The sequence below is a fragment of the Bidens hawaiensis genome, unplaced genomic scaffold (assembly GCF_021521415.1).
Source record: "Bidens hawaiensis isolate Kalapana, Puna unplaced genomic scaffold, B.hawaiensis_p1.1 tig00010744_1, whole genome shotgun sequence".
Taxonomy (NCBI): domain Eukaryota; kingdom Viridiplantae; phylum Streptophyta; class Magnoliopsida; order Asterales; family Asteraceae; genus Bidens; species Bidens hawaiensis.
In genome coordinates this window covers 650,701-674,658 of record NW_027491824.1, presented here as the reverse complement: position 1 = coordinate 674,658, position 23,958 = coordinate 650,701, and the positions used below count along the sequence as shown (strand labels likewise).

At 39.0% G+C, this 23,958-nt stretch overlaps 1 protein-coding gene, 1 long non-coding RNA gene and 2 pseudogenes across 3 annotated transcripts; 2 read left to right on the top strand and 2 right to left on the bottom strand.

Annotated features, from left to right (window-relative positions):
- The first annotated feature begins 7,639 nt into the window (after nucleotides 1-7,639).
- LOC143536200 (putative CCR4-associated factor 1 homolog 7 pseudogene) lies at nucleotides 7,640-8,754 on the top strand (annotated as a pseudogene).
- Nucleotides 8,755-9,854: 1,100 nt separating this feature from the next.
- LOC143536199 (large ribosomal subunit protein uL30z-like) lies at nucleotides 9,855-11,486 on the bottom strand. The gene is made up of 6 exons (XM_077030243.1): nucleotides 11,405-11,486; nucleotides 10,905-11,102; nucleotides 10,724-10,821; nucleotides 10,504-10,641; nucleotides 10,309-10,411; nucleotides 9,855-10,176 (listed from the first exon to the last, which is right to left on the bottom strand). Exons 2-6 carry the CDS (start codon nucleotides 11,085-11,087, stop codon nucleotides 9,961-9,963), a joined length of 738 nt encoding a protein of 245 aa, XP_076886358.1. The 5' UTR covers nucleotides 11,088-11,102; nucleotides 11,405-11,486; the 3' UTR covers nucleotides 9,855-9,960.
- Nucleotides 11,487-15,025: 3,539 nt separating this feature from the next.
- On the top strand, nucleotides 15,026-16,378 carry LOC143536192 (deSI-like protein At4g17486 pseudogene; annotated as a pseudogene). Its single transcript, XR_013135849.1, has 3 exons — nucleotides 15,026-15,258; nucleotides 15,828-16,115; nucleotides 16,185-16,378. The product of XR_013135849.1 is annotated as a deSI-like protein At4g17486 pseudogene (transcript).
- Nucleotides 16,379-17,989: 1,611 nt separating this feature from the next.
- Nucleotides 17,990-18,455, bottom strand: LOC143536179 (uncharacterized). The gene is made up of 3 exons (XR_013135848.1): nucleotides 18,401-18,455; nucleotides 18,201-18,258; nucleotides 17,990-18,120 (listed from the first exon to the last, which is right to left on the bottom strand). It is a non-coding gene; the product is annotated as an uncharacterized LOC143536179 (long non-coding RNA).
- Nucleotides 18,456-23,958: the final 5,503 nt, after the last annotated feature.

Sequence of the window (23,958 nt, the reverse complement as noted above, 5' to 3'; positions counted from 1 at the left end):
GAAACTGAATAATAACCTATCAACAACCGCGCGTCGAACGGTTAAACTATGCAACACTGGTGACGGCGTTCACATTACGTGAAGTCGTTGCGTGGGAAGGCGGTCCTACCCGCACGAACCCAATAACTTGACAAACCTTCACGCAGGTCAGTTGAAGGGGAAGAGTTCAATTATCCTATTAAATGAAAGTGCCAGTCTATCCGCATGAATCATGAAAGGAAACCGAACACTAACCTATCGACAACCGCGCGTCGAACGGTTCAAAACAAAATTCTTAAAAAGGATAAGGAAAACCTACACGCAGGTCAGATAAGGGTAAAGTTTTGCCATCCTACTAAGTGCAAGTGACGGTTCTACCCGCACAATCACGAAAGAGGAAGCAAGACTTCCTGTTATCAACCACGTTCAAAGGTTAACTTATCCTCAAAAGGTGAGAAAAACCTACACGCAGGTCAGATAAGGGTAAAGTTTTGCCATCCTACTAAGTGCAAGTGACGGTTCTACCCGCACAATCACGAAAGAGGAAGCAAGACTTCCTGTTATCAACCACGTTCAAAGGTTAACTTATCCTCAAAAGGTGAGAAAAACCTACACGCAGGTCAGATAAGGGTAAAGTTTTGCCATCCTACTAAGTGCAAGTGACGGTTCTACCCGCACAATCACGAAAGAGGAAGCAAGACTTCCTGTTATCAACCACGTTCAAAGGTTAACTTATCCTCAAAAGGTGAGGAAAACCTACACGCAGGTCAGATAAGGGTAAAGTTTTGCCATCCTACTAAGTGCAAGTGACGGTTCTACCCGCACAATCACGAAAGAGGAAGCAAGACTTCCTGTTATCAACCACGTTCAAAGGTTAACTTATCCTCAAAAGGTGAGGAAAACATACACGCAGGTCAGATAAGGGTAAAGTTTTGCCATCCAAGTGCAAGTGACGGTTTTACCCGCACAATCACGAAAGAGGAAGCGAAAACTTTAATCCATTATCAACCACGTTCAAAGGTTAACTTATCTTAATGCCTTAGAAATTTCGAAAAGGAAAACCTACACGCAGGTCAGATGAAGGTTAAAGTTTAGCCATCCTACCAAGTGCAAGTGACGGTTCTACCCGCACAATCACGAAGGAGGAAGCGAAACTTTAACCCATTATCAACCACGTTCAAAGGTTCTTATTCTAAACACTTGGAAAATTGCTAATTTAAACTAAGTATGCAAGTCATAAGTTTATAAAGCAAGGAACCCAAAGAAGGAAATAACAATCTTATACGCAAAAAGATTAATATTTCAAGAATATATTACAAGAATGGCCGGGTAACTACCCGCCTAAAAGAATAAAACTATACAAGTCTATCTTAGCAATGGGAAGGGATCTTCAGGATCAAGCTTCAGGGCCGCTTCCACTTGGACCCGCTCCGTCAGAAGAACGGGGTGGTTCGAGGAACGCTTTGAGGACAGCTAACCCATCATCAGCAGCAGCTACTTCGTCCACCTTTTCCACCACTGGATGCGGGAAGGCGGCGTATTGGTTCAATGCTTGGTCATAAATGGCTTCGGTATCCACATCGAACAAAGGGAAGTTGGAAGGCGGGACGCCTTTCTCAACAAACCCTAGACCAAGCAGGAAGCCGGCCTTTTCCCCATCCTCATGAGAAGCGTTGAGGGCTGCGGTCATAGCATCATCGTAAGAGGTCTCTGAAAAGACCCGACGCACAACCTACAAAGAAAACACAAGTATTAGAACCTTTTCTTACAAAAGAAAAGCGTGAAGATAAAACTAAACATACCTGAGGCAACGCTTCTCGAAGAAGCCATTGGAGGGCAGTTTGAGCTTCGTTATGGGCGCGTTCGGCTTCGCTCTTGTTAAGATTGGCAAGTAAAACTTCCTTTGCGGCAGCCTCTTCGACGCCCTTAAGTTTCCGCTCGGTGTGGTCAAGCACCCCCCTCTGGTCCAGGATTTCCTGGAGTTTCTTGGCATCTTCCATTGCCAAGGCATCATGAGCGCGTTGGAGAGCCTCTAATTTGGCCTTGAGCTCCTCATTCTCCACACGCAAAGGCTCAGCAACGGCTTCAGCCTTGGCAGCCCTCTCGGTTGCGTTTCGCGCAGTCTCCCTGGCCAGCCGAAGCTGTTCATTCACAGCTTGGGCAGCCTTGGAGCGGGCCTCGAGTCGCGCCTGAACTTCAACCTCGAGGGCCTTGAAGGCCTTCTCCTTGTCGGCGGCAGCTGTCGCCAGCTGTTGGTTCTCCTCCCGAAGAGCACGCGCCTCAGATACGTCCTTGGCGCGAGCTGCTTTCAACTTGTCGTTTTCACGACAAAGCAACTCGACGCGCGGCTGCATCCGGGCTTGGAGAACCCGAAGCTCATTGGTTAGCCTACCCTCCTGGTAGCTAGCCATGGCTTCCCCCAACGCACCATGAGGAGCAGCGTGGCGAGCCCAGTCCACGCACTCCACAGGGGTACGAAGGGTTGTTCCTCGGCGTATGTTCCATCGCGGAACATACACTTCATTGGAATCCGACACTGCAAAAGAAACAAAGGCAGTAAGGAAAAGATGATAAAAAACAAGGGAAAAAGAAAGGAACCCCACGCACCTATAGGGTCAATGACAGGCCGATAGCCGCCAAACCCATCACCTGAACCTAAAGGAAATCCATCCAACAGGTCAGGCAGACGGGAAGGTGGCAAAGATCGGCGGGAAGCCCTGCGCGTACCTGATGATCCGGCCATCGGTGCCGGTGGCGCAGGCATGGTGGCAGCCGCCGTTGTCGCCGTTGTGGTCGCCGCCGTGGTCGCCGCCTCGTAGTCAGCAGCAGCAGTAACCGCCGGCTCTGTGAAGGATGCTGTAAAAATCGCACTCACGGCCGGCGGGGACGTCATCTCAGCTGGAACAGTCTGCTCAGGAGCAACTGAACCAGCGGAAGCAGGCGCGGTCACCTGGGTCGACGCCTCAGGTAGGCTGACCAAGCCTACCGTCATTGGCGGAAGGGTACTCCTCTGCGCTTCACCCCGGAATGCGTCAACATCCACGCCTGCACAAAGAGGAGAGTGTTGGATAAATTTATGAAGTGATAAATCTACAGACATCATGATTGTACTTACGGGTTTTCTTGACCCTGAACGTACGGACGGGCGGGGAGGAACCCGATGGAGCCGGCCTCTTGGTACCGGTCACCGTCGTCTTCGTTGGTTCTCCGGAGGTAACGGTCGTAGCCTCCGGAGCAGTGGTCTTCTCACCACCGGGCTTCCCCGCCACTTCTTCACTATCTGACTCCGAGTCAGATAAAACCACTGGATCAGCTGTGGAGGCCTTCTCCTTCCCCTTCACGCCGGCAGCAGCCTTCTTCTTCCGCACCAACGGAGGAGCATCTGAGGATTCCTCAGAAGAAGACGGGTCAGGAATTCCAGCAGCGGGTACAGCATTGAGGGATTGAGGAAAGAATATCGCCTTACCTGGCCGCCGGTGGCTCAGGATCTCGTGGCCCAGCGGATAGACCTCCACAAACCGATCCGCCGTTTGCTCCAGGATGGGCAACTCGCCCTCGTCCAGAGCACGAGTACCCATCCGCGCAGGACCGTCGGTTTCCCGCGGGTACAGAAGCGACTCCAAATCATTTCCCTCTGAAAGAATAAACAGTTAGAAGACAAACGCGTATCAAAAAGAAAGACAAGACATACCATAGGGAATAGAGTTCAAACCGTATTCGAGAAGGATGGGAACCTGAGACGCATCCTTCCACACCCGGCTCATCCCTAACATGACCATCCCGGACTCCGCAAACCGGTAAACCGGAGATTGGATCCGGGATATCTTCGAAAACCATTCCGCCTCCTGGTAGTTGGGGGCGTGAAGGCTCGGTATCGCTTGGCCATTTTTAAACTTCATGGCAAGGGGGATGGCGCGGGCAGAAATGTAGAAGAATTCCTGCTTCCACGCGCGAAGACTGCGCTCGGTGTCGCAAATCTTCAGACCCTTAATACGGGTCGTCAAGGTGTACCACCCCTGGATGCACCTCCAGGTATAGAAGGTCATCAGGCGATCCACATGGGGCTCGATGCCCAAAATCCGGCACACCCACTCAAAATGGCGAATCTTGGCGATCGCCATAGGGTGCAGCTCGGTCAAATGAACACCGTGCCTCTCAAGGACACGGTAAACAAATTTTGTCAATGGGAATCTAAGATTCCCATAGACAAAAAATGCAGCATAAACCCCGATCTTGCCTCTGGGGGCATCGTACACGGTCTGGTGGGATTCAGGAAACTCAGGCTCGAGATGATCGAGCATGAACTTCCTGACAACATACCGGTACTGATCGCCGGGCAGAGCACACTGGCACTCGCCAGCAGTACCCCTGTCGTCAGCTATAGCTTCAGCATCACGAGAAGACATCTTACAGAGGAAGAAAAGAACGATTTCGAGAGAATGCTCGATTGAATAAAGGAGTATTCGCCGGAAATCGCCTTAAAGATGAAGAGAAGAGTGAAAAGTATGGATTACAAATAACCCTCTCCCCCTTTATATAGTAATCGCAATTAATGCGGTGAATTTAATGCGGAGGAGAGAGAAATCGAAGGTGCAATGAAACTATGACACGTGGCAAAAAGCAAGCTGGCAACAGCTGTCGACAGGACGCGTGCCAGTAATTTCGCGGCCACGCGCCCGAAAAATCGTGCCCACGCGCCAGAAAAAGCGACTGGAATGACCATGTTCTGTCACGTCACCATAACTTCCTGCACGTCCTGACAGTCAGAAGAAACCGTCGCACGACGTTTCAGAGGTTTGGACTGTTCTTATCTTTTCACCAACTCTTCGAATTTCAAAATTCAAAATTCGAAAATATTAAAAAGTAAGCGGGAAAATACCCCTTACCCCTTGGCAAACAAGTAACCGTAAGACGGATGCGGGTACAGTGTAAAGGCAAAACCCTTCACATACCTAGCACCCGCAGGGAATTGAAGTCAAGAACCTTGGCAAATAAGTAACCGTAAGACGGATGCGGGTACAGTGTAAAGGCAAAACCCTTCACATACCTAGCACCCGCAGGGAATTGACGCCAAGTAAACCTTGGTGAACAAGTAACCGAAAGACGGATGCGGGTACAGTGTTAAGGCAAAACCCTTCACATACCTAGCACCCGCAGGGAATTGACGCCAAGTAAACCTTGGTGAACAAGTAACCGAAAGACGGATGCGGGTACAGTGTTAAGGCAAAACCCTTCACATACCTAGCACCCGCAGGGAATTGACGCCAGGAATACCTTGGAAGTAAAGTAACCGTAAGACGAGCACTGGTACAGTGTTAAGGCAAAACCCTTCACATACCTAGCGCTCCGCGGGGAATTGAAACCAGGAAGGATCTTCTGGGCAATGCTTGCGGAAACGGAAATAACATCCCCGCATAGCAGGAACGTCGAGAACAAAGTTGTTTGAAGCTCCAGAATGGAATTGGTGGTTTTAACATAATTGATCACTATGTTCAAAACTACCAAAACCTCATGGAAAATACATACAACTGGGACTCAATGCTCCTGACTTGCGAGGAGATTACAGACCTACCCGCATCATACCCAAAGACCAAGCAGGAAACTCGGGCATTTCTGCAAGTGACAAGGACTTCCGCGGAAAGAATCCCCATGGAAAACCTTACAAAACCCTTTTCAAAACCCTTTGCTTAAGTCCAAAAGTTCACCTCACTTTATTAAACACGCATGAGAAGAACATTGGACTGGGGGGACTTGAAGAGGTAGGTCCCAGCAGAGCCCAGTTGGACCCGCAAGACTCACCTTAAACAGGGACGTCTGCGCAGAGACCAACTGGATCCGCAGGACCAACCATGCTCAGAGACGTGACGTCCTTACGCGCAGTACGCAAGCTGGTCCCGCAGGAAATGCCTCCCAATGGTGAAGGACTCCGCCTGTCCCCGCAGCCTCGGATACAAGCCATTAGGGAAGGCCACCCGCGCAGCATGGCTACACGCACAAGGCACTTAGCTCTCGATCATTCAGTGTCACCTGAAGGAATGAGCCAAGCCGGGAGCAATCCCGCACAGAGGCGGGAGGGGGAATACTCCCGCCCAAATAAGCCAGTCCGTATACTGAAGGATCTTTTACTGTACCTGACGAGGTATGGGCGAAAGATCTGATCAGGGATACGACAGCTCACTGATACAGTATGGCGAGCAGCATGCTCCTGTACTGTATCACTATTAGCCGCTGCCTACTCACCAACTACTGTCATACCACGTGCGTAGCCGGCAGTTGGTGGAAAGGGAATAGTACACAGCAGGCCTGGTCACTATCAGCCGCTGCCTACCCACCAACTACCAGCAGGGCACGTGCGTAGGCTACTGTTGATGAACAGGAACACTGTAGCAGCCGGCCATACCTCCTTGGAAACCTACCTTCGGCTATAAATACCCCAAATGGTATGATCATCTGGACATTATCTTATATCATCATAATATACCTGATATCTGCTCTAGCAATCTCTTAATATACTTTTATATTTAAAGAGCAATCTAGTCTGATTCTCACGCCGGAGGGTGGTCACAAGGAGGAACCCCCCCCCCCCTTCTCAGTGACGAGCTCACGGTGTCTGTTTTGCAGGTTATCAGAAGAACCATCTTCCAAGGGTCTAACCCCTCGTGGGAAACATCTATCTAACCCCCAGGTTACCAGTAATCTGCCCGGGGTCCGGTTAGTGTTTCTTCAATGCCACATAACACTGGGAAACTATGTAATATTGTACAAGATTTACTTGAACATAAATGCGTACAAGTATGATCTCTCTGTTGTAATTCATAGCAATTATCGTTGTTCTTTGAGAATCTGAGTTAAAGATTAGGAGGATAAAACGTTTGGTAAATCTTTGAGCTAAATAGTTGTTTAAAAAACCAAGGGTTTCAATTCAACATAAACAAACAATGAAGAAATATGTAGACCTAACGGTTACTTGGTACTAATGAATACCAATGTAGAAGTTGTTGCTAAGCAGCTTCCTGATGGGATGCGTTTACTGTCGATAAAGAAAAGTTAATGCAAAAGCAACTTGTTATTGACAGAGATGTGCATACCGAAAAGGAAACTAGGAGTTATTAGAGAATATGCCACTAATGAGGTGGTTTTAGAGTTAAAAAATTAATTTATTTTTATTACTTTTTTTAAACAACAATCCCCACCAACAACTTTTTCCCTTTTTCTGTAAATCATACATCCAAACGTCGTGATCCCAAAAACGCGTCAAACTCAGGATTGAAAACGCCATGTAGGTGTTTTGATGGAAGTTGGCTATGGGAGAAAAGGGGAAGGGGGGGGGGGGGGATTTAACTACAAACAAAATCAAACCACCACCATTTAAAACCGAATTAAATTTCATATTCATTTTTCTTATTTCGAACCGACATTAGATAATCAGATTGTGGTTTCAATAAACTCAACTAAAACGAGGAAACTTGATTCATATATTTAGTCCCTTACAAAACCAGATAACCCATAAACATCCTTCTTAAACTTCAGACTTTTCTGTTCGAAAAGAAACCATTAAAATTTCATTCCCAATTCCATCTTAAACACATCAAATTCGGTTTATGTTCGGTTCCACCATAAAAAAGAAATCAAAAACCAAACCAAAACGCGTAAAAATATCTAGCAATATAAAATAAATAAAACGAAGATAATGGCGGTGTACATTGTTTATTTTATACCCACTGGCCACAATCCTCCTGCAAGTCCATATCGTATCACAGCTGCTTCACACCCTTTAATGGTGCTGCTCTCTTCTAATTCTTTCTACAGATTACACTAATTCTTCACCAATTTCACCCAAAAAAAAATATCGATTTTACCAAAAGACGATTCAATTCAAATCCGCGAGGTCTGGAACGACAATCTTGACCAAGAATTCGAGCTAATTCGCGTCATCGTTGACGACTATCCGTACGTGGCAATGGACACCGAGTTTCCCGGCATCGTTCTTCGTCCGGTGGGTAATTTCAAAAACAATAACGATTATCATTACCAAATGTTAAAAGACAACGTGGATATGCTTAAATTAATCCAATTAGGCCTCACGTTCTCAGACGATAATGGTAACTTACCCACTTGCGGAACAGATAAAGATAAACCTTGTATCTGGCAGTTTAATTTCCGTGAGTTTAATGTAAACGATGACGTTTTCGCGAATGATTCAGTTGAGCTTTTGAAAGAGAGTGGGATTGATTTTGTGAAAAATAACGAAAAGGGGATTGATTCGAGGCGGTTCGGTGAGCTGCTGATGTCGTCTGGGATCGTGTTGAATGATGGTGTGTATTGGGTGACGTTTCACAGCGGGTATGATTTCGGGTACTTGTTGAAGGTGTTGGCGTGTCGGGAGTTGCCCGATACGCAGGCGGGGTTTTTTGATATGATTAGGATGTATTTTCCGACGGTGTATGATATTAAGCATTTGATGAAGTTTTGTAATAGTCTGCACGGCGGTTTGAATAAGCTGGCGGAGTTGTTGGAAGTGGAACGGGTTGGGGTGTGTCATCAGGCGGGTTCGGATAGTTTGCTGACGTCGTGCACGTTTAGGAAGCTGAAGGAGAGTTTCTTCAGTGGGTCGTTGGAGAAGTATGCGGGCGTGTTGTATGGTTTGGGTGTGGAGAATTGAAGCATATGTTGTAACTTGTAAGTGTTTGTTAAATTGTTTTGTAACATTTGTTGTAATGGTACCACAGGTTAAAGGATAATTTTAGGTAAAGATGTTGTTTGTGTACTTGATTTCCATTGTTGCATTGTGTTTCCTTTGACTAAATGTAACTGCATACTTTTTAGTTTCCTGCTTATAAGCCTTCCAACACCATCTGCTGGCGGAGGGCTGACAATTGGGTACCTGTTAAAGACACGATAAGACCGGTTAATCAAAAAAGTGCGGTGTGTGAATTTTTTATTTTCTTAAATAATTGAAATTAGTAGGCTACACTCTCTCATTATCCCTTATTGGTACACATAACTTAAGACTGTCTTATAGTCATGACATATAAAGTAATTAAACGAGTCGTATTCAAGTTTGATATTCGTGTTAAGCGCGTCGTCTCTTACCTGTTAAGACACGAATTGCCAGCCCTTGATCTGCCTACGGTGTATCAGGTCGGTCTCACTGGTTAACATGGTATTGGTGGAACCGAAAAGTTTTCTTTTGACGGGTTCTTATGATCTAAGGAAAAGCATACCTCTCATTCCTGAGATACTTGCAAGTATGAAACCAATCTAAGTGTGGTGTATAATCTTAATCAAGTGCAACAATTGAGTAGAATTGATATACAGATCTACAACAAAACTAGCCTTTGACAAAACTGATTCTGGAGTAAGAATGCCAAACTTGGATCAACACAAGGCAAAACCGTGCTAATTTCGTTGACCAACGACCCAAACGCCTTGCGAAAAAGATTTCTCTAAATAATTTCCTAAACAATTTTGATGACTGAAAATGATTTAACACCATTGCTTAACTTCGGTAACTGACCAGCTAAACGTCTTGCGAAAAAGATATCTCTAAATAAATAATGTTAACTAACAATTTTGATGACTGAAAATGATTTAACACTGTTAGTTAATTTCGGTGACTAACTATCTAAACGTCTTGTGAAAAAGATTTCTCTAAATAACTTTAAAAAATTCTGATGACTGAAAATGATTTAACACTATTTGAGTGGCGTATTTTCTACGCAAATACTTCTTTAAATAATATTAATCACAATCGTTGCGCACATTCACCATTTAAACGTATAATTGGTTCAGTTACTCAACTAGTTATAAAGCTCGAAACGGGCCCGAGTTCAAAGAATTTCAAAACAGAGAAGCCGTGAGCGGTTAGCCAAATCTAAAAATATAAAAAAATTTTACTATTGGGTTCAAAATTCAAAACACCTCAGTTCACAAAATGTAACATCAGAAAGATTCAACTATCTTACATTGGAAGGTATATGATTAGTTCATCTTATTAATCAACTCATTGATTTGATCCTCACGGTTTCCAGAGTCACCTCCGTCCCTGAACGGCTTTTTCTTACCCTGCAACGCCTTTTCCGGCTTGTTTAAACTGAAAGGACACAAAAAACTGCAAACATCTTTAAAATGTGGGCCCACATTCGCGATTTCGTTTACAATGTCTTCAATGCATATAATTTTGTGCTCCCCAAGTGCCTGAAAAAAAAAGCATCAAGTTATAAAGTCTTCAAAGAAAAAAGCATAGAATCAAGGATACTCGAAGTGGCAGCATCAACCCGTTTACTAATAAAATGAGTCAAACACGGATAATTAAAGTATATCATATACCTGTTCAATGATGTTATTGTCGGTCAAAGGACATATCTGCTTGTTAACTTTCCCCAAACCCTTCTTGTATATCAACTCATTCACGCTCTTCAGGTTAGGATACCTTTAATTTGTCAAAATAATAAGCAAATATAATAATTGAACACGATGTTAATACAGGATTTAATAAAGTTAGAATAATATGTATAGACTTACCCGTAAGTCACATAGGGTTCCACTTTTTGTAGAATACTCATATTTCTCTCATTTGCCTTAACAAATACACCAGTGAACATCCTCCTTAGTCTCAAAGAGTATAACAGTTTCCTTGTTTGAGGGTGCATGTCACTTTTACTATAATAACAATAAAAAAATATAAGCAAAGCCAATAAATATAGAAAACAAAACAAATGATAAGCTTTGATCAGTGATATACCCTTGTATACGTATGATAAAAAGGAGCTTAGACTGAGATAAACTAGATGCTTTTCTTGGTCGTTTTGCCCGATGTTTCATTTTGATGAGATCAGCCTCCTAAATAGTAATGAAATGAGAATACTATTAAGCACCGAATATATGCTGGCTTATACTAATTAGCAAAGGTTATTGTTATTTACTCTGTCACGGTGTTCTCTGATAAACTGTTCGGGCTTTTTAATAACAAAATTATCAGTTTTGGATTTCTTGACCCGTTGCTCCAACTGCTCTCTTCTTCTAATTGCCCAGTCCTCATTGTTTTTTCTTTTCTTTAATACGATTTCCGATACATAATCGAGAGGCTTTTGTTCGACATCAGCCATGATGGACGATATCACCTAATAAAAGCATATAGATACAGATATGATCTTACAAGCGTCCCCAAATAAACAATGAGATAGAAACCAAAATCCAAATGTAATAATAATAAATCTGAATAAAACGAAGCAAGCAAACAAGTTTAGTACAAAATTTGACCAAATTATGGAAACCTAATTAGCCTCTTTAATTATAAGTGTTACTAACCTAACTAAGCCCTCTTTTGCAGGCACTAAAAGTTCAACACGTTATTCACTTAAAATCAAGGATTTGATAAACAGTAAACAAAACATATTCAAACATGCAAAGAAAGAAAACTTACTGTAAGGATTTGAGCTGCGAGAAGTGAGTTTGTGAGGTTGAACACGAAGAGGGAAAATGTTTAGGTTTTCCAATTGCAAGAGATGGGCCCATGTTTAAAATAATAAGCCCAGTAATTGAATCGTAGGCTTTAAATGGACCGAAAAAGGGGTGTTACTGTTAGGTGTTAACGAGAATTGTTGGTGGAATTTGGCCCAAACCGTTCAATACAACACAAAATCGTTTGGGCTCAAAAAATCGTACAAGGACGTGTTGTAGGAGTAGCCCATTACCTTTCGGGTAGACGTGCACAAATCGGGTATGTTTTGAACCCGGAATCGGATAGGAACCGGTTTCGAGTATGGTCAACAAAAGTCAAACCGGGTTCGGGTAGGAACCGATTCTGGGTATAGTCGGTTATTTGACCTGGTTTTAACCGGTTCCCCTGGGTTTTGACCGGGTATTTCCAGTTCCAGTTCCACTTACTCTAGGGATAAATCCTATACCTGGTCCTACCCGCAAGTCGAGGACGGGTAAAACAGGGTCGGGTCCGGACCCGACGTTTTTGTGCACCTCTACTTCTGGATGGAATTGCCACGATATGGGCATTCTTCTTAGCAAGAATTATTGTAGGATAATGACTAGGAGGATTTGAAAGACATTATGACATTAAGATTTCCAAGGCTTAGCTCAAGACCACACTACTCGTCATATTAGGTTTGGTATTACTACCGTGCATGACTTCGAGAGTCGTAATGATATTATAGTGGAATGTCATTATCAGAATAGTTTTACTTCTTACTTCGAGCAATTAGCAATCATTTTTCTGTGGACCAATTAATATTTGTTTATCTTGTTCTATTGTTAATCGGGACATGTTTGTTTTGAACCCAATAATATATTGACAACTGTATAATACATTTGTAATTGGAGCATAAAAAAGTTAGTAAAAAGAGAGAAATATAAACGGTTGTAAAATTATCTTGTGTATCGCATTTTTATACTTGTATGTTGATAATGTAATTCTTGGCATAATGTTGATTATTAAATAAACGTTTATGTGTGTTTTCAAATATGTTTTTTTCAAACTCAATATTATATTGATGATTGTGAGAATGACATAATGTCCTCGTATGCATTGGTTTTAAAAGTAATACATAAAATGATTATAAAAATACTTATATTTTTTAAATAAGATTAATTATTATTATTATTATTATTATTATTATTATTATTATTATTATTATAACGTATTAATAAAAAGCGGGATAAAAATATGTGTGGGTCCACCGAAACTAACTGTTTCAACTCATCTTTACCCGAGTAGCATGATTTTGGTGTTATCGTATGGTTACCACCATTGGAATACAAGTTTAGTTTTTAATTAATAAAATGGTGAAAATTTTATTTTTAATAAGTTTAGGAATGGAATTTTATTTATTTTTGTAAATTCCTAAGTTTTAAAAAAGCGAACTTTCGTTCCCAAGAGTAAATACAAATTAAATATAGCCCATATTATTAAAAGCTTATTAAAATTGGCATTTCAGTTTACTATTTTAAGTAAATATATATTAATTAACTACATTTTAAAAAAGATAGAAAATCAAACTAAATCACAAAGCATGATAAAATACTCTGTTATTAATCATGTCCACCTAGCTCCACCTTGCCATGATTAGCAACACACTCCTTCCACCACACATAATAATTTACTTTTTAATTAAAAATAATAATATACACACTTTGTTATATTATTGTGACAATGATTTAATATGACATAAATAATAGTTGGATAACTTTTAAAATGGTAACCAAGCTTTAAAACTATTATAATTAAATCATTTAAGTTTGAAAAATGTTTTAATTAAATTACTCACCTTTCATATATTAAATAAATTATAGGTTTTAATAGGTTTCATTAGCACATTTTGTTTGTTTAAATGGGGAAATTTCTTTTTATCTTCTTTTTTTATGTTGATGTGAAGTAGTGATGTGAATTTTATCTTTTATTTTTAATATTTTATTTAATTAAGATTTTTTTTATTTTTTAAATATAATTACATATATTGCAAATGTTGACCATATACCTTCTCCTCTATTATTTTTTGACGCACAAAAATCCGATAAGCCTTGATTTGAAAATTTTGTGACCCAGTTTGAGTAAAAATTACATGAGTTGCATAATTAGAACACTTTTAAAACTCGGTTATTATTGTATGACATTTTCCCTTTCAAATAGTATATTGAATGGCGCAACACGCGAGTTTTTTTTTTATTCTAATTTTATATTTTTAGTTAATAAACAGAACTCAATTTATATTTTGATTTGAACTTTCCAATTACACCTACCTTTTACATAGCATTCAAATCTAAATTCTAGCCTCAACATTAAACAAAAGCCCTACCTAGATTACCAAAATACCTAGCATCCTTTATTGGTGCCAAAAATATTCTAACATTTTATGTGGTTCTCATTAAAAATAATATTTTATATTCAGGTGAAATAAACTACATAGATGGTATCATGTATACTTACACCTGGTATCTAACTAAGATATTACAAATCTAGTCTCAACTATTTACAACTTTGTTATAAGTGTAGTACCTAACACTAAGTAGCAATTAAATTATTGTTACATTAAAAGAATACTATCAAATTTTATTAGAATGAAAACAATCAAGAATATGTTTCAAGCGCTACTAAAATCTACCGTCGACAATGATATCCTCATCATTTGTAAGTTTGCATTTGAAAAGATCACCGACTTATAAGCCTAAGTTGTCTCTAAAACACTTAACTTTGACAGTGCCTTGCCTTGTCCACTCTTATCACACCTATCTACGAGGGATAATATGAACTACCATTAAAAAATATATGTAATTTCCAGACATTGTCGACGATTAATTCAATCTATGTCGTCATACCGTTTTAATTGCTGAGACCCTAGTTTGTAACCTTGGTGAGACCAATATCAGCGAACTGATATATCCCACATAATATGTTGGACACAGTTGATATTGTTTCAAAGATCGCATTTAAGTTAGTTAATAGTTGCAATGGCATGTTATTCTAGAGTCTCAGTGTAAGTGAGCATGTTTATTGATCAAAATTATATCAGGCTTAGCTAGGTTAACATGTCTGGCTTCCACTTCAACACATCTACATTGTTGTGATGAAGACAAATAACACACCACATGAACATTCTATGTAATTTAGTGTGATGGTTACATGACAAGGGACAAGGATAGCATGCTATCTTTTATAATTAGTTGTATGAATTATAAAAAACAAAAAAAAATAAGGTTTATTGAGTACGCATAAATTTTCTAACTCAAAAATAACCACATCAAAATGTGAACAATACATGTTTCAAGTAAAATAATTTATGTAAAAAATGGCTATTTTCTAAAAGGTGAATATTTAGCTAAATAAAAATAATGTAGCTAATTGTTTAAAAAACATTTTATATGATTTTATTTCTATCATATAAGGTGAACAAAAAAGAAAACCAGAAATGCAAAGAGTAGTGGTGGTGGCCCGCCAAAGAATGCGGTACTTATATGACGCCGGTGATTCTTTTCGTTTCTTTTCTTTTCTCCGGTGTATATATTATTTCCAGCATTTTCAACCAATGCTTTTAAGAATTTGAAAATGTCACTTTTTGCAAAATGCTAACTGTTAGTTGTGGTTGATTCTCCCTACATAAATACACAAACCTTAATTCAGTTCCAACTGAAAAATGCTGTGTAGAGGAAGCTCCATAGAGTGCCGGAAAGAAGGATCGGTGCCGGCATACCTCAATGTATATGATCTCACCTCCATGAACGGCTACGCCTATTGGCTCGGCCTCGGTGTTTATCATTCCGGTGTCCAAGGTTAGCATTTCCTTTTCCGACTTGTTGTCCACCGCCTCTCTATTGTAAATGGATCCTTTTGTGGATTTTTATTTAGTTAATTTTAGACACATTTATATGATTCATCCGGATATTGTTCAAAAGTCAAATCGGTGGTTGGCCTGACCAGTAATTTTTAAATTTTGATTGTTTTGTCGACAAACACAGTTTTGACAAAACAGTCATCCGAGTGTTTTGTAGACAGTTGTTTGATGATGTGAAAACAATGAGGGGTGGTGTAGCTGACTAGATTAGCCGAAAGTCAACTATACACACATCGTCTAATATTTAATCGCAGACGTCCGAATAGTGGTCAGACGGCCATTTGACAGTCGTTCGAATATTAAGCAAACGACATTCTGATCAATAATTTTCAAAGCTTAAGCCTCATACAGTAAAAACTAAAAAACGGCTGTCCAGATATTGGCCAAACGAATGTTATGACCAATAACTTTTAAAATCTGACTTTTTTTTGTTCAAAACGACCATATGAGTTTTGTGGGCGGGTGTAGCTATAGCTAAAGCATGACATTTTTATCCTCTGAATTTAGTGCATGGAGATGAATATGCATTTGGATGTCACGAACAATCAACAACCGGAATCTACGAAGGAGAACCGAAGCAATGTGAAGGATTCACATTCCGAAAGCAGATTATGATCGGATGGACAGAGAAGAATCTAAGAGAAGTAAGACAAATAATGGAAGATCTAGCCGAAGACTACAAAGGAGTCTCATACAATCTCATCACCAAAAACTGCAATCACTTTTGCAAGGATGTATGCATTAGACTCACCGGAAACTCCATCCCTAATTGGATCAATCGGCTTGCCAGAATTGGTACATCATTTTTTAAAACATTTAAACCTTACCGAGTAATTTTTCGATTAACGAACTGTGATGCTGCAGGTTTGTTGTGCAATTGTATAATTCCGGCGAGTATAAGTTCAACTAAAGTTGGAATTAAAGATAATAATAAAGAAGGAGAGATGAAAAGGCTGAGGAGTAGTACGAGTAGATCCGGTTCATCGTCTAGTTGTTCGCCAGGATCTGAGAAGTCATGGACGTGGATATCGCCGGCGGTTGGTTCTAGAGTCTTCTAATAACAGATTTTTGACGTTATCTTCAGCAATCAAAATTGTGTTTTTGTTTCACTTAATTCTTTTAATATTGATTTATGTATAATCATCTTCTATGTAATCGGTTCAAAAACGCGAAAATTTACACTACTGAGTAAACAACGGAAAAGAGTAGGGGACACCCACGCCTCTGGCCTTCTATGCTTCGTCCTTGCTTACAGGCTTTGTCAGTTTGGCATTGGGTTGAATATTACTTACACGAAACAAATATAGAACGGAAATAAACATGTTTTGGTTTATTAAACAAGTTAACCCAAACACAATTTGTTTAATAAATTGGCTTACTTGAATACAACCAATTCAATAGTCAAGTTAACCTATTAAGTATAAGCATTTTTAAAGGTTTATATTTAGATTTCAGAAATGTTGTTAATGAAAGTGTTAAAAAAAGTAAAGTTCGATTATTTTCCCTCCAACTATTAAAATTTAAAAAGTGAAACTAATTTCGTGTCTTGAAATATTTAACGCGCAACTCTTTATTTCCAATAGCTTTTAAATCCAAGTACCCATTCTCCACAGTCTCATTGGCTTCTACTAATCTCGAGCTACACATATAAAATCAAGTTTATTGAGAAATTATGAGAGATGAAGAAGCAAAAACATAAAACGGGTCAACACGAAACACAAGATTTTAAGTGCATAACAATATAACATAGATAAATATATGTTTGATTTTTGGGTTAAAGAATTCAACACTTTAAGCAATTATCATCCATTGGAATCACTTCTCTTTATTTTTTGTTTCTCTTTACCTTAGCAAATTCAAAGACTACCGGGAAAATGAGTTGCATGACCCACTCCTCATGTATAGGATCCCTTTGTTGCATACGACCCATGATGATTGGTGAGTCAACAGAAACATTGAGATCCATGTCATGTGGGGTCTTCCAAGATACATTCAGATATTGAGAACCAACATTATGGCCAAGTTCTCAACCGACTTCGCAAAAGTTGATTGGTCCCTTAATTAAACTGTATAAACCAAGGATGTTCATAAAGTGATAAAACTGTTCTGACAGTGTTGTATAAAGTATAAACCGAAGCAAGTCGGCTTGTTTGAGATCAACATAGTTTGGTTTTGTGGTTTACTGGTCCGGCTAATAGTTTGAAGCTTGAAACTGCACGATTAACCTTTTCTATTTTTTTTCCACTTTTGGAATAGTTGTATATGTTTTATAGGGGAAGGTTAACATACAAATGAAATTAACGTGCTAAACGTGAGAATCAAGTAGAGTAATTATATATATAAGTAGAGTAATTATGTGATTACATTATAGAGTAATTATCATAGAGTAATTACATAATTGCTCTACTTGTATATATAATTACTCTACTTGATTCTCACGTTTAGCACGTTAATTTCATTTGTATTTGATCTAAACCCATGTTTTATATCCACAACTCATCTTTATCATTTCGTAAAATTTAATACAAACTAACGATTTCCTCTACATATAATGAATGACATAAATACAAATGTATATAAACAAAAGGCGGATGCTTTGTTCATGCAGCATTTGTTGTTTACTTGTTTCAGCAGAAAAGCCTTTACACTGACTTGAGACCATAAAATTAATGAAACATGTTCAATAACCTTCTTACGAAACTAATCAGATTCGTTTTGACTTTAACCAATCAACAAAGTTGTCTAGAATCAAAGGCCAAGCAAGTTCCTCATCATAATTGTTTAAATCAGGAAAACTTATCTGTAAAACATTAAAAATTGCCATTATCAAGTGTCACATAAAAACAATTAATTGGCAATCTACCAATAATGTTTGATTACCTCATTGCAAAATCTATAGAATCCCATCCATGTTTATAACCTTGTAATCAATTTGTGTCTACAAATTGTCCCAAAAAAATAAGTGTGAACTGATTATCAGTTGTGCAAGCCTGTTTTTTGTCGGGTTTATTGTGTGGCCGATTATAACAACGAACCAGTAATTATTTCTCAAAAAGTAAAACAGGAGGTGTACTGCTCACTTTTAGATACTGAATGAACAAATCCACCTGCTGAGGAAATTGAGACCCCAAAACATGAAAAGCTTTTTGTAAATTTAGTTAAATGAACACATCCCTCGTTTGTTCATTTATGTTCGTGAAGGTTCGCTTGTTAGGTTGGTTCGTTTGCATTCATTTGTGTTTGTTAGTTTACGCTTTTTTAAGTTCATTCGTTTATATATTCATTTGATCTTTTAGGCTCATTACAATTTAGTTTAGTTATATGAGATTCATTTAGTCAAGTTTTTTTAGGCTCAACAGACAGATGTTCACGTTTACTTTTAATTGGTTTTTGGTCAGTTATGTTCGTCCGTTTATGTTCGTTTACATTCGTGAACTGTTCATTTATACCATTAAAGCTTTTTGTAAATTTAATTAAATGAACACATCCTTAAATGAACATAAACGAGCACGGACACATTCATTTTCTTAATAAATTAACATGAACAAGAAAACCAAGTTCGTTTAATTGTTTGTTTTGATTGAAGTTAAATGAACGAACACAAACATGCCTCGGACACTTCATTTACAAGCCTACTGGCTAAACCAATTTAGAAACAGTTACGTCAACACTCAGGTGAAAAAAAATACTACTTTTGTCCAGAGTAAAGTATTCTAAACATGCAACTACTTCACATGTTACATATATTAAAAATACAAGCATTTCATGTTATGTCAATACTACGGTAATAAAAATACTGCATTTTTATTACCAAGGTGAATTATCCTTGCTTTTCAGCCTGCATTTTCCTGGAAAATATAGACCAGTCAGTAATGCAAGTGACAAACTATATAATAAAAATTGAAAATGGCTAAAAGGAACAAATTACATACCAAGAAAGCATCAATATAGAGAACAAAGATCCTCAATTCTTTTTGGGCTGTTCACATAAACAACAAACTAATAATGTATTAATAACCAAAAAGAAAATATAAAATATAAAACAAATACAATGCCGAAAACTTACGGATTGCACTTACTCAAAATTATACCAGAAGACTGATTTGAATTCGAATAGAATAACTGATCCATACGTTCCAAACTTCCAACTCCTACGTTGCAGCTTTTCCTGAAGCTGAAGAACTTAAAGGTTATTATGTATTGTTGTATTCTATAACAATTATGTTGACCAGTCAACACAAAATAAGTGAACTGATATCATGAACTGAACTCATAAAATACAATTAAAATAAAAGTTGTAGCAAACAAATTTGACCAGTCAAAAATCAAAATTAACATTTAAACAATTATACACAAAGTTTTCAGTTTAAGAACAAGAAGTAGAGTTAGAACACTTTTAAGTGTAAATATGAAGTTAAACATTGATCACTGCTAACTAACTAAAACCAAAGCTCGATCATGATTGATTTATAAAGCTACGCGATTGGAAAACGTTATAGGTAAATTACGGTTAATTAGACTTGGAAAGAATTGATTGAATAAATTATACTACACCAGGTCGGAAGATATCCATGACAGAAGAATTAGACCATCCACCATGGTGAGGGGCTTCGAAGCCCTACTCCAATGCCACGTCAGCATCACATGGGCACTAGGGGCTTCAAAACCCCACCCCAAAAATGCTCCTCTATGGTGAGGTGAGGGGGCTTCGAAGCCCCTTTAATTTTTTATTTATTTTTTTATATAAAACTAAAAAACCAACAATTTTATTAAACTTAAAATATAATAAAAATCAAACTTAATTAAACTAAAAAACATACAAATAGAAAAAAAATTTAGAACTAATATTCGGCGTCCGAGTCCTCGTGTGCGTATTTTGCCATTATCCTTGCTTTTTTTTCCTCCAAAAACACCCGCGTGGCCGGATACAGATGCGAGAGATCCTTTGCGAGAATCTTGAAGTACTTCTCTCGTTGCCGCTCCGATTTAGACTTCTTACTTTCTTCATGCATGACTTTGTATTCTGCATGCATCGCTTTTCTTTCTTCGTGTATTATCTTGAGTTCCTCTTTCGAGTGTTTTTTGTCCTCGCGAAACTCTTTAAGAGCAAGCTCCAAGTTGTCAAACCGCGCGCTCACGTTGGAACTCAACGAGGATGTCGTTCTAGACGAAGATCCCCCACCTCTAGCAGCCGCCTTGACCTTTTCTCTTCCTACCGGACGTGGCAACTCATCCGGTTCATCAAAAAGAAAATCGAGATCAATCTCGTTTAAGTTAAATTGAGAACGAGCATCCGACCCCGCTTGAGACGGCGATTGATTGGCCGAAGTAGACGTTGTTTTTGACCGTTTGGACGGTCGCGGTGAAGATGTCGAGATCGGATGCCACTTTGGCGAGCTCGTGCATTTCTTCCAAATTTTAAACATCTCCATGCCGAAGTGGTGACCATGAAGGCCCTTGTATTGTTTCAACATAGCCTTAAGAAGGTAGGCGTCGTTCATGCCGCTTCCTTTGTTGTTCTTAAGGCAAGTGTGAATTGTGGAGAAGTGGTTCATTTTTAAAAACCATTGCCTTCCATTTGTTGGAGACGGAATCATACCCGCGGTAGCAACCTCGACCCATTATCTCAAATAACTTATCACGTATTTTTGCCCAAAATACCGCGCTGCGTTTACCGTCACCTAAGACTGAGTCTTCGGATGAGTCGATCCACGCTTGCGCCAACGCCGCTTCCTCATCGTCTTCCCACTTTTTCCTATCAACCTTTCCGGTTGGTGTTTGATCGGCAACAACCTTCCTTTTATGGCTTCGTTTGCAACGAACTTGGGTTTCGTGAACTTCGGTTTCGAGTATTTGGGGTTTGGGGTGTTTGGGTTTGGTGTGGCGGAGGCATAAACGATATTGGCATTCGATAAAACATATCGTTGGGAAACGGTTGTACTTTTGGAGGCATTGCGGGTAGATGCTGGTTGGCATAGAAAGGGTTGGTAGGGTCATTGTTGTTTGCGAGCATACTAGCCCACCACCTTTGAGCCAGATCCCACGGGTTTGGGTTGGGGTTCGAGCTCGAGCTAGTGTTCGGGTTTGGGTTCGGGTTTGAGCTCGAGCTTGTGAAATTTGAGAAATGATCCATGGTAGAGAGTTGAGAGATTTTTAGTGAAATTTGATTGAAATTTGATATTTGTTCGAGTAAAAATTGATAAAATGAGTTAGTGTTTATAAATAAAATAATTAGTTTTTTTTTTTTTTAAAAAAAAGAGCTGTTAATATGAACGTTGGAGGGGGGGGTACCCACCAAAATTCAAAACCACGCCGGCCGTTGGAACGGACTCATCCTCGTCGCCCTTGGTTTGTCGGCGCCCCACGCCGGTGTTCGGTGCCAACGTCGCCCAAAAGCCCCCCTAAGGGCGCCCCATAGCGACCGATCTTAGGATTAGAATTAGATTACTGGACACATCTTGAATGAATTAATGTATCTTAACACAACACACAAACTTTAATCATAGTAATAATTAACTTGTTCTAATTACTATTAACCATTATATTCATTGGTAGATGGAAAGTATATTTGGTTTAGAATGACTAGACACTTAAAAAGACTATTATTAAGTGGGGGATGTAATCCTTCTTTTAACCCATTAGCCCCTACTTAGACCATGAGTAGTCATAAAGCCTCACCTTCAGACATTATGTGTCACGTGGTGTCCAGTCAGAGTTATGATTTTATACAAAAACAGGGTGTAGTCATAAAGCCCCACCCCTAGGTGTTATGCGCCACGTGGCGCCCAGTCACTTTTACACTTTTTGTTTCTTTTTTTGAAATTTTTATTAAGAATAATAAAATAACAATAATATTTTATTAAATAAATATTACATTAAAATAAAAAAAAAAAACAACTCGTCTTCATCGTCTTCATCATCATCTTCATTTTGAAGCATGCTAATTTATTAAATTGACTAGTTTTAAAATATACGTCCGATAGTGTAATTTCAAACTTTTGTTGCATACATGATACCAAAACAAACAAGTGGAGGGTAAAAGAGTCTTTTTGCTACCTCCTTTATTGACCTACTTTCGTTTAAGAGTTTTAAAAACCCACTCATTCACATTATCTTCTTCTTCTTCTTCTTCTTCAAATCTCACCAACAATGGCAACAATAACCCTAACCCTATCCAACACCTTCCTCCATATAAACTCACAATCACCACCATCCATCTAAAAGGTCTAACCTTCACACCACCACCATGACAATTGGTAATTTAATATTTGTTTTTTTATTTCCGTGCCTTCCTTCGCGTTATCTACAAACGCCCAAAAATAAACCCCAAATCACCGGGGGGGGGGGGGGGGGGGGGGGGGGGGGTGTTCCACGGCGTTTTGGGTCAAAAAGCTCCCCCAAAACGCTGCACTACGCTTGGTCTTAAAAGTGAGAAAGTTTGGTGGCTTTTACACTATATTCTTGAATTTTCTATTTAATGGTTTGAAAAAGAAAAGATAAGAAAATTTTTATTTTTTTATTCTTGACTTTTATTTTTAAAAGAAAAGTTAGACCTTTTTTCCTTTAAAACTTTCCGGCCAAATATGGCCGGATTGTGAAGGAAAACTTTATAATATTACTAAGTTACTCTATCTCAAATTTTTTTCCATGTTGCTATGATGACATAATTGTAAAGTTACAAATTTATTTTCTATTTTTTTCTTCCGATCTAACTCAAGAATGTAATTAATACTTTCTTTTCTTTTATCTCGAGAACGTCTTTTAAGTATATAATTTCTTTTCTTTTCTTCCCCTATCCAACCTTATCGTTTCCTTTCCTAATATTTTAAACTCGAGAATGCAACGTTAAATATTTAGAACGATTAGTATTATCGGAATATTGGATATAATTTTTTAAGTACTTAAAGTATTGGCTAACAACTTGAGGTGATTGTGTTTTATATCATCTCTAGCACCCAATCGCCTCTATTAAATGGAGGACGTGTCATGGATGGCCCGCTCATTATCAATGAAACCTTTTAATGGACGAAAAATTCAAACTCGAGTGTCTTTCTTTTCAAGGTTGACTTCGAAAAGGCTTTACACGCTTTATTGTGAATTTTCTTTATTCGGTTATGATTAATATGAACTTTTCTCTAAGAATATTAGAATAAAGAAATGGAACCAAAAGATAAAGGATGGTTAGGAATCGGTTTTCTTCGGGATATGATTCTATCTCCATGGTGTAAATCCAGTTGCTCCAGTTATCATAATCCATGTATCATATCTCTCATCCTGTTTAAGTCCAACATCAGCGGGATTTTGGAAGAATACTATATCCATCGATCGCAAGCTCATCAATAGATCCATAACATCAAGAACTTGATTATTGGTAAGGTTGGTTATTGCATTTTTGGTTGGATAAGTGGTTAGATGTTGGTCATTTAAGCTATCTCTTGCCCTTTTGGTTTTGGATCGCCTCCTTCCCTCCCTTTTGGGTTTTCATTCAATGGGATTCCCTGTTAGCTTGATCAGCATCGTGCTATCAGCCTATCACTTACTTTCTTTTCTCACAGTTCAAGGTTGTACATTGTAGTGTAAGGTCTTGCATAATATCTACTTGTGTTTAAAAGTATAAAAGCGTGAGTAACGAGTGATG